We start from the raw sequence: 10,986 nt of genomic DNA on the forward strand, positions 1-10,986 counted from the left end.
AGGGCTTGGAATACAATATACCGGAAGGCAAAAGAGCTTAGAATGCAGCCAAGAATGAACTACCCAGCAAGGCTGAATGTCCTCTTCCAGGGAAAAAGATGGACTTTCAATGAACCAGGGGAATTTCAAATGCTCCTTTTGGAATGGCCAGAGCTGAACAGAAGGTTTGATCTTCAGATACAGAACTCAGGTGAACCATAGAGATTGGAGGAGAGGGGGGAAATATGAGGGACTTAATGAGGCTGAACTGCATGTATTCCTGCATAGAAAAATGACACTGATAATACTCATATGAACCTTCTCAGTTAATAGAGCAGGTAGAAGGAGCTTTTATAGTTGAAGCACAGGAGAAAGCTGAATTTGAAGATAAAATATGGTGTAAAAATGGAGTCAATAGAAAAAAAGGGAAATGGAATGGGAGAAAGAAATAGGAGAGGGGGAATAGGCCAAGATATTTCATATAATAAATTTTTTTTATTATTACAATGAGCTATTGCAATGATATGAAAGGGGGGAGGCAAGGGGGAATGAGGGAACCTTTGCTCTCATCAGAGTTGGCTAGGAGAGGAAACAGCATATATACTCAATGGGGTATAGGCATCTGGAGTAAGAAGGAGGGGAGCAGGGGGAAGGGGTGGGGATGTGAATGAAGGAGGAGAGGATGGACCATGGGGGGAGAGTGGTCAGATATAACACATTTTCTTTTTTACTTCTTGCAAGGGGCTGGGATTGAAAGGCCTGTCCAGGACCATAGGGCCAGGTGGATTCTGGGCCTAAGGGGTGGTATGGGGGCTCAGGGCTTCTTGGCCCCAGGACCAGGGATCTGTCTTCTGTGCCACTCAGCTACCCTACAGCAGAGTCAGAGTGAAAGGAGAGAGAAAATATAGCACATGGTAGTGGAGAAATAAGAAAGGAGGGAGTTGCAATCAGCAATGGCAATGTTGGAAAAATATGGAAGTAACTTTTGTGATGGACTTACCATAAAGAATGTGATCCACCCATGACATGTTGGTGTTGGAACAAAGACTGAAGCACATTTATTTTTATTATTATTTGGGGGAGGGTGCAGGGAAATGGGGCTGGGTAGCCTGCCTGGGGTCACATAGCAGGGTGATCTTTGGGTGTCTGAGGCCAGATTTGGACCCGGGTGCTCCTGACTCAAGGGCCAATGCTCTGTCTGCCACCCAGCCACCCCTACTATTATTATTATTTTATTTTATTTTGGGTCTTTTTTTTTTCTTCTTTTGGGTTTTTGCAGGGCAGTGGGGATCAGGTGGCTTGCATGTCACATGGCTGGGTGATTGTTGGGTCTTTGGGGCTGGATGTGGGCTCAGATGCTCGTGGCTCCAGGGCTGGTGCTTTGTCCATTGCGCCACCTGGCCATACCTACAATTATTACTATTATTCTTTTTTTAATTTTAATTTTTTTCTCTCCTCTTTACTTTATCGCCCAAGCAAGTCTATATTCATGGGGGGAGGGGTATTTTGTTTACTCTTAAACAAGAATATTTTATTAATGTAAAAAAAATCATTTGTACAAAATGAGAATTAAAAAATAAAATTAAAAAAAGGTGTCAGACTAAATTAAAAAAATGAAGGAAAGAATCAAATTTGGTTTTGAATGATTTAACCTGGTATCTGATAAATAGACTTCAGACTAAAAGCCTGAAGTCAAGAAACATTAGATTCAAATCCAGACTCAGATACTTAGTAGCTATGTGACCCTGGACAAATCACTTATCCCTATTCACCTCTGTTTTTTTTTTATCTGTAAAATGAGCTGAAGAAGGAAATGGCAAACCACTCTAGTATCTGGAAGATTCCTTAGAGGTCATCATGTTGAACCACTTCATTTCCATTAATCAACAAACATTTATTAAGTGCCTACTAAGTACCAGACTCTAGTTAAGGATACAGAAAGAAGCAAAAGACACTCCTTAACCTCAAGATCACAGATAAGGAAACTGAGGCCTAGAGGGTTTAAGTCATTTGTTCAAGGTCACATGAGGAAGTTAATAGCAGATTTAAATTCAGTTACCTGGACTTCAACCTCATTGTTTTTTCCATAAGTCAATCATTTTTTAATGAAATATGACTCTGATTTTATTTGGGTTTTCTTGGTTTGCCATTTCCTTCTCCAGCTCACTCCACAGATGAGGAAACTGAGGCAAACATTTAGTATCTGAGGTTGGGTTAGAATTCTTTTTTGTTGTTTTTTGTTTTTGTTTTTGTTTATGTTTTTGCAAGGCAAATGGAGTTAAGTGGCTTGCCTAAGGCCACACAGCTAGATAATTATAAAGTGTCTGAGACCAGATTTGAACCCAGGTACTCCAGACTCCAAGACTGGTGCTTTATCCACTACGCCACCTAGCTGCCCCGGTTAGAATTCTTAAAGATGAGTCTTTCTAACTTTCTATTTCTATTCATTGTGTCACCTAGTTGCCCACTATACTCAATCCTAGGAGACCAAAAGGACAGCTAGAAATGCCAAATCTATTAAAAAAGTGAATGATCAGAAAGACAAGAAGATGGAAAATCAAGTACAATGTCATGTGCCATGAGGACACAAAGATTTAAGAGTAGGTTAGAGTTGTTCAGAAGAAAGAGTTTATCATAAAAAAAATTTAATCATTTGTAGCTCACAATGCTTTCCCCAAGTTTACTTTCAGCAACTAGGGGGTGAATGCTGACCATATCCCCTCTGACCTCCTTCAAGTCAATAGCCTGAGAGGTGGTGCCATCAACAGAAACCCAGTAGTTAGAAAATTAGTGTGTTTTTTTGGGAAGGTAAGATTGTTGGGAGCCTGGAGTAGAGAAAGGGATGAATTCACTTTTTGAGCTGTTGAGTTTTATAGTGAGACAGATAGAAAGCCTGTAAGCATTCAAAATTATAGAATGAAAGGGCAGGTTAAAAAAAAATCAGAGGGGCAGCTAGGTGTTACAGTGGATAAAGCACTGGCCCTGGAGTCAGGAGTACCTTGATCCAAATTCAGTCTCAGACACTTAATAATTACCTAGCTATGTGGCCTTCAGCAAGCCACTTAACCCTATTTGCCTTGCAAAAACCTAAAAATAAAATCAGAACCAAGGATGTTTGTGGGATACATACAGACATGACAATTGAGGCTGGCTACTGTACATTCCCAAGGGTATAATCTACCTGTGAAAGAAAGAAATATTTTAAGAACATTTCAAGAAGATGTAAAGCAACTAGGCCTAGTATCTGCTGTTAACATGGAGAATTTCCATAGTGATCATGACTGATTTAGGTCCAAGTCTATTTCCACAATACATAGATAGTCAATACTCAAGAGAGCTCCCTAGAAACCTTCACTTTTCTTGGACACTCATAGATATTATTTACTTCTGGTGATTGAGACTCAAAGATCAAAATCCACAGACAGCAGCTACATAACCCACACAAAAGGCAAAAAAGAGAGAAGATTCAAGTACTATTATGAATACAAAAGTACAACTTGGTCTTTCTTAGACTTGACCCCACTAGCTTATTCCTGAAAAGCAGCCCAGTGATGCTCCAAATCATTCTGTCACAGTAAAATAATGGGGTTACCCTAACAACCTCTAGTGGCAGTAAGATTCTGCAATCATCTTTTGTGTAGTTACTAAAAATCACTGCCTCTGGGCTCTATTTGCAAGCAGCTAACCCCAAGCTATTGGCTAGCATTTCCCTTTGCACCAGCATGACTACTTCCTGTGCTAATAGTTCCAACACTGATAGATGAGTAAGTTTATTTACTCCGGCCTTCATGTGGCCATGCATACCTTACCTACCTTCTTGACCACAGAAACCATGGCAGTGGCTGTATTCACTAAGGACTGAACAAAAGTCGGGGGTGGGGGTGGGGGAGCAAAACATTTATGAAGCTATCTTTAAGGACCACTTTGACCTTTGCTTATGAAAAGGGACTAATTGGAGAAAGTGACTAGTCTTCCAAGGACCTATGAATGGCTCTTCTCCTAGTTGGACAGTAAGATATTTGCTCTAAACCAGAGGTTCACAATCTTTTGAGTCTTCATTCCCAATGGCTTTCAATAATCTTTCTTTTTGGAGTGATACTGACAGTCCTATGGATTCATTGGAATAGAGTACCTAGATAAAAAAATTCCTTCTACCAATACAAGTTGGCATCTCAATTCTTTCAGGGCTGCCTAGAGCAGTAATGTCAAACAGAAATAGGGGATTAATTCACACATTAGAATCCCTCCAGGTTGCATATTGATTTAGTTTTAATCTGATTAGGAGTGGGGTACTGTTAAAGGACATGTTCTAGCCTAGATCTCTGAGAAGTTGTGACTTCTTTTGCCCAGAATTACAGTATATCTAATTGGGGACATGAACACAGGGCTTCCTGAAGGCCAGTTCTTTATTCACTTCATTGGGCTGTCTCTCCAAACATTTCCTATAATATTATGAATTATGTCACCTCCCTTACAAAACTTTCAGCTGCCTAATTATGGAACCTACACTTCAACTAAATTACAGAGAAGTTGTAATCTATGTTGATAGAGTTACATACTAATGAAATTGCAGATCCTTGACCACAGACAAAGACATTTGTATAGAATAGATCCTTATAAAGATATTATCTCTGACAGCCTAAGGTGGATTCTTCACTTCTGTGAATCAGTTCCAGCATTTGATCTATAATATATCTTTAAAAAATAAGAGTTTGGGATCCTCGGCCAATTGCGTAATTTTAATAGCTCCATTGTTTTTCTGGTTATATAAGAATAAGGATCTCATTAGGTGATTCATTCAAAGATCCTTTCTCCTGCTAACACCAGAGTCAGGCAGAATAGGGGAGATAGATGTGTAGAAACAAACAAGAATGATGAACTGTGTCTTAGAGAAAGGGTTGATCCTGTATTAGAACAAGGTTTGAAGAATTAAAGAAATTTGGCACTACTCCTAGACTTTCCCATCTCCATACTTTGTTCATTAAGTTCTTGATGCCTGAAAGTCCTTTCCTATCACACAATTGACTTATCCTTGAAGATCAAAAGGTCTTAAAACTAAGTTTAAAAAAAAGCTCAAAACTAAGTCAAATTTATAAGAATAAAAGACATTCCCTAATTAATAAGCAGTCAAAGGATCTGAACAGTCAGTTTTTAGAAGAAGAAATTAGTTATCTATGGTCATATGAAAAAAATGCTCAAAATGTTTTGGTTTTTTTTTTTGCCAGGCAATGGGATTAAGTGGCTTGCCCAAGGCCACACAGCTTGGTAATTATTAAGTGTCTGAGACCGGATTTGAACTCAGGTACTCCTGACTCCAGGGCCAGTGCTCTATCCACTTCGCCACCTAGCCACCCCTCAAAATCCTTCTTGATTAGAGAAATCAAATTAAAACAACTCTGAGATATCACCCCATACCTAACAGACTGGCTAAAAAGCAAAATAGGAAAATTATCATTGTTGGAGGGGATATGGGAAAACTGGGACACTAACGCACTCTTGGTGAAATTGTGAACTGACCCAACCATTTTGGAGAGCAATTTGGAACTATGCCTAAAAGGTAATAAAACTGCATAAAATATCCCAAAGAGATAAAAAATGGGAAAAGATCAACATTATAAAAATATTCATAGCAGCTTTTTTGTAGTGGAAAAGAATTGGAAAATGAGGGGATGTCCATCATTTAAGGAATGGTGGAACAAGCTTTGATATATGAATGTGAAGAGTACTGTTGTTATGCAAGAAGTAGGAGGACTTCAGAAAAGCCTGGAAAGACTTACATGAATTTATATTGAGTGAAGTGAGCAGATCCAGGAGAACATTATACACATTAATAGTAACATTGTATGATGATGAAGTATGATGACTTAGCTCCTTTCAGCAGTTCAGTAATCAAGGCCAATTCTAAAAGATTTATGATGGAAAACGTCATCCACATACAGAGAAAGAACTATGTAATCTGAATGTAGATTCAACACACACACTATTTTCACTTTTTAAAACTTGTTTCATGTTTTTTTCTCATGTCCCCCCCCCAAGTTCTGATTCTTCTTTCACAACATGACTAATATGGAAATGTTAAATATAATTGTTTATGTATAACTTATATCAGATTGATTGGCATCATGAGGAGAGGAGATGGAAGTGAATTTGAAAAATGTGGAACTCAAAAGCTTACAAAACGATGATTTTGAAAATTCTCTTTGCATATAATTTAAAAATAAAATAAAATAACATTCAAAAATCATCCAGCTCAAACACCAACCAATTCATGAAGTTTCCCCTGATTCTTGCAACTGGAAAGATCTCTCTATCATCTGATTTCAAAACACCTTATACTCTCCTTAAGTATATATCCTAATTTATTTCATATTTATCCACATAAGTGTCTCATTATTCTTATTAGATTTTATTGTCTGTAAAGACAATACAACAAATAGTAGATATAGACAAATATCATCAGAGACAGAAAAAAAGTTTGTTGATAAGTGAAAGACTTCTAATTGTGTAGTACAATTGATGATGTACAGGTTAGTATACTTCTGTAACCCTTTCGACTAAGGTTAAGAGAAATAAATTGGCTCTCCTTAAGTAAAAGTTTCTGTTATGACCACAAGTCTAAGAAGCACCTAAAAATGTGCCAGACTATATAAACCTAGATTTTTATAGCTAGAATAGCATAAGCAGATAGAAACAGCACACTTGAAAAAAGATCAAACGTTTTTCTACAATAGGCTCCTGCTGGTAGTGGGAAACAGAGACAAATTCCAGGTAAACTGAGTATCTTTGACATCACACACACACACACACACACACACACACACACACACACAAACACACACCACGGATCATATAGATCTAGAAGGGAATTTACAAATCAGAGATGCAGAGCCCAACTCTTTCATCTTATAGGTGAGGAAACTGAGGCACAGAGAGATTAAATGACTTGTCTAGGGTCCCAAACCTATTACATGTCTGAGTCAGTATTTGAACACAAGTCTTCATGACTACAAAGTCCATTTGCTAACTGCCCACCTACAGATAAAAAGTATAATGGGATACTTTTCCAAGTTACTATTGAAACTAGAAATCTGGCTACTACATTCAATAGCCCAAACACTGCTTCAATGTTAGACACAAGTTATGAGGAATTGGAGATTCACCAGAAATAGTGCCATTTAGCCCATTTTTTTAGGGTTTTTTGCAAGGCAATGGGGTTAAGTGGCTTTCCCAAGGCAGTATCTGAGGCCAGATTTGAACTCCAGGGCTGGTGCTCTATCCACCACCCTAGTCCATTTTTCAAATTTTGGCATTTTCTTTATAGTCTAAGACAGTTGGCCTATTATAGAGTAAAGAATATTGGAGAACCTTAACTCTAATTCTCAGTCTGCTAATAAAAAGCTATAGTAGTTTCCAAGTAGTCTTTGGAAAAAAAAAAAAGGCTGAGTTTCCCTATTTCTTCCAGGTTGGAAATGGCTATTCACAGTCCTGATTCCACAATTGATTGAGGAAAAGAGCTCTGATCTGCTTCATTTCTAACATGGACAGATTTGCTCCTCTTCAGGTAACTGGGTAGCCCCCATTCCTGAGCTTGATGTGGACCCTCAGCTTAATTTACTGTTAAGTATAAAACTCCCAAGTTCAAGAGATCCATCTGTCTCAGTCTCCTTAGATGCTGAGATTAAAAGTGTGTGCCAATCAGATTTCAAGGGCATCCCTATTGCAGAATCTATTGGTAAAAGTTATTAGGCACCTACAGTTGTGAATACTTATGGTGATGATGTTTGTTCTTCATTCTGAAAGATAGTATCATGACAAGCACATGAATTGGATTTAAGTGAGAGGATGCTGTGTGTGCTAAGTCACCAGCCTTACTTTCTCCTCCAGAGACATCTGGGTCCAGTGGCCAGATATGAATCAGGAGAACTGGAGATGGACCTGGATGCAAGGAAATCAGGATTAAGTGACTTGCCCAAGGTCACACAGCTAATAAGTGTCAAATGTCTGAGAACTGATTTGAACTCTGGTCCTCCTGACTCCAAGGCCAGTAATTTATCTACTGTATCACCTACTGGCTTATAAGTGAGGAGCTCAGACTATCTTGAAGTGTGCATTTCCTAGATCTCTGGTTCTGAATTGCCTCATAAAGAAAATAAGCTCAAATTCCGCTAGCTTGCTCCTCAAGAAGAGGCATAGGAGTCTATCACCTGGCCCATCCTGGAAGCCTTTCCAAACAGGTAGACCCTACCAGTCAATGAATTCTGCCAATGAACCTAACCTTTGAAAATCTGCCAGGCTTCTCCCTGTTCTCCAGGGATGTATCAGAAAGGTCTTTAGTGAAGGATCCAAGGCTCATAGAGAGATGAATGGGGTGGATCATTTAGTCCAATCCCTTTATTTTGCAAAGGAGGAGAGTCAAGCCTGAAGAAATGAATTCCCTTAAAGATCAAATAGGTTACCCAGGAGCAGAGTCTAGACTCAAATCTCAATCTTTTGACTATAAATCTTGCACTCCTTCCATTGAACCATATGGCTAATTATCTTGTCCTAATAGCCTCCTTATAATGGAATTTAGAATAGAGGTCAGGTCATTCTGAACTCCATGCTAGAACAAGTCAGTCTCTCTAGGATTCAATTTATTCAAAGGAAATGCTGTGGAAATGGAATGTATTCCATATGGGGAAATCAAAATACCTGAGTTAAAACTTCACCTTTGCTGCTTCTTGGAAATTCAATTCAACTAGCATTTAAAAGCCTCCTATGTATTTATACTGTGAATATCTGTAATCTATATCTATATCCATATCTATATCTCCATATCTATATCTCCATAGTCTAGAGCTAGCCTAGTCTAGAGCTGCAAGGAACCTCATATAAAACAGATGAGATAACTGAGGCTCAAGACAGGATAAGTGACTTGTCTAAGATCACAGGAATAATATTTCAACTATTTCCAGATCCAGCATCCTGAGGATACGGGCCAAAAATAAAAGTCTTTGCCTAAATGACCTCAATGTCCTACTGGCAAATCACTGCATCTCTGTGCCTCAATTTCCTCATCTGTAAGATTAAGAGCATTAGACTAGATTCCTTTTAAGGGCTTTTCCAGCATAAAGTTATGTGTGTCCCTATGAACCCAGTGAGAGTTTTTTCTGATCTATATTTTCTGTGTTGAGTGAAGACGCCCCCGAATAGCGCTGAAGCAAACAGGAAAGAAATGAAATGTCTTCCTCTAGAGCTCCCCACCCGGGCCGGCACCGGACAGACGGTGTCCAGGACAGTCATGACCTCCTGAAACCAACTCGGCTATTGTGGAACCCCTAGAAAAACACCGTGACTAATCGTGCAAGCCGGAGCGATCGAGCCCGACGGACACACGGAGGGAGTCCGCTACCGACACACAAGCCCCATCCGGACCCGCGCAAACAAGACACCAAAGTCCCCACGGACGCTCACGCAGACCCGCACGGGCCCCCTCGGCCGCGGACCCCGGCCCCGGCCCCGGCCCCGGCCCCGGCCCCGGCCCCGGCCCCGGCCCCGGCCCCGGCAGGCTCACCTGGCCGCCTGCATCAGCGGGCTCCAGCCGTAGTGGTTGCGGCTGTTGACCGAGGCGCCCTTCCGCAGCAGGAACCTCACCAGCGGCTCGTGGCCGCCGGCCGCGGCGAACTGCAGCGCCGTGTTGCCGGCCTCGTCCGTGCAGTCCACCGGCACCGGCCCCAGCAGCGCCGCCGCCGGCCCCGCGCCCCCGTCCTCGTCCGGGGCGCCACGTTCGGCCGGCTCCACCGCCGCCGGCCCGGGTTCCAGCAGCCGCCTGGCCGTCTCCGCGTCTCCCTGATCGCAGGCGCGCAGCAGCAGCTGGGAGGCCGCGGGGATCCCGCCCTCGTCCATCGGGCCCAGCGGCCTCGGGCCGGCCCGGAGCAGCGCCGCTCCCGCGCCCCAGCTCCGCCCGCCGCGGCCCCGCCCCCGGATCCCGGCCCCGGCGCGCCCTTCCTCCTCCTCCTCCTCCTCCTCCTCCAGCGGCTGCTGCTCTCTTTACTGGGGCGGTCTCCCGGCCTCCCAGCAAGTTTCTACCAGACTTCGGGCGTCCGTTCGCCGCCTCCTCAGTTCTTTCCACTCTCCGGCCGACCTGCGGCGGGGTTGGCAGGGCTGAGAGAGAGGAGGAGAGGAGGGAGGGGAGGGGAGAGGAGAGGAGGGGGAGAGAGAGAGAGAGAGAGAGAGACAGACAGACAGACAGACAGACAGACAGAGAGATGGAGAGATGGAGAGACGGAGAGAGAAAAGAAAAGAGAAAAGAGGGAAAGAAGAAAGAGAAAAAAGAAAGAAGAGAGAAATAAAGAAAAGAGGAAAAAAGAGAGAAAGATAAAGAAAGAAGAAAGAAAAGAAAAAAGGGAAAGAAAGAGATAGAGAAAGAAAGAAAAAAGGGAGAAAGAAAGAAAAGAGAAAGAAGAAAGAAAAAGGGAAAGAGAGAAAGAAAAAGAGAAAGAAAAGACAAAAAGAGAGAAAGGTAAAGAAAGAAGAAAGAAAGAAGAAAGGGAAAGAGAGAAAATAGAGAAAGAAAAAGAGAAAGAAAAGAGAAAAGAGATAAAGATAGAGAGAAAGAAAAAAGGGAAAGAAAGATGATAAAAAGAAAGAGAGATCTGTCAAATTATATATAGTCAAGGGGGGAAAAATTTCACATAGGCTACTTAAAAATAGATGGAAAGAAAGTTATTCTGATATACCGTGGTCGATGTAGTCATTCTGATGTCTCTGAATCTATTTCCATTTGTAAAATGAACTTTATTGCTATCTTATTATTACATGCATTATCTACCAAATCAGTTTTTTGTAAAAAGTGCCCAGTATACTTTCTTTTTTATCTTTTTTATTTTTTTAGGTTTTTGTAAGGCAAATGGGGTTAAGTGGCTTGCCCAAGGCCACACAGCTAGGTAATTATTAAGTGTCTGAGGCCGGATTTGAACTCAGGTACTCCTGACTCCAGGGCTGGTGCTCTATCCACTGCACTATCTA

General features: G+C 41.4%; 1 protein-coding gene across 1 annotated transcript in view; it reads right to left on the minus strand.

The window, feature by feature from the left end:
• The window catches only part of ANKS6 (ankyrin repeat and sterile alpha motif domain containing 6), an 83,455-nt gene extending 73,588 nt beyond the window's left edge, over positions 1-9,867 (minus strand). Inside the window, exon 1 of the mRNA XM_074196721.1 lies at positions 9,533-9,867. Coding sequence (XP_074052822.1) covers positions 9,533-9,864 — 332 coding nt within the window. The 5' untranslated portion in view covers positions 9,865-9,867. The remainder of the gene's footprint in view (positions 1-9,532) is intronic.
• Positions 9,868-10,986: the final 1,119 nt, after the last annotated feature.

Source organism: Macrotis lagotis, chromosome 8 (genome assembly GCF_037893015.1).
Source record: "Macrotis lagotis isolate mMagLag1 chromosome 8, bilby.v1.9.chrom.fasta, whole genome shotgun sequence".
NCBI lineage: Eukaryota > Metazoa > Chordata > Mammalia > Peramelemorphia > Peramelidae > Macrotis > Macrotis lagotis.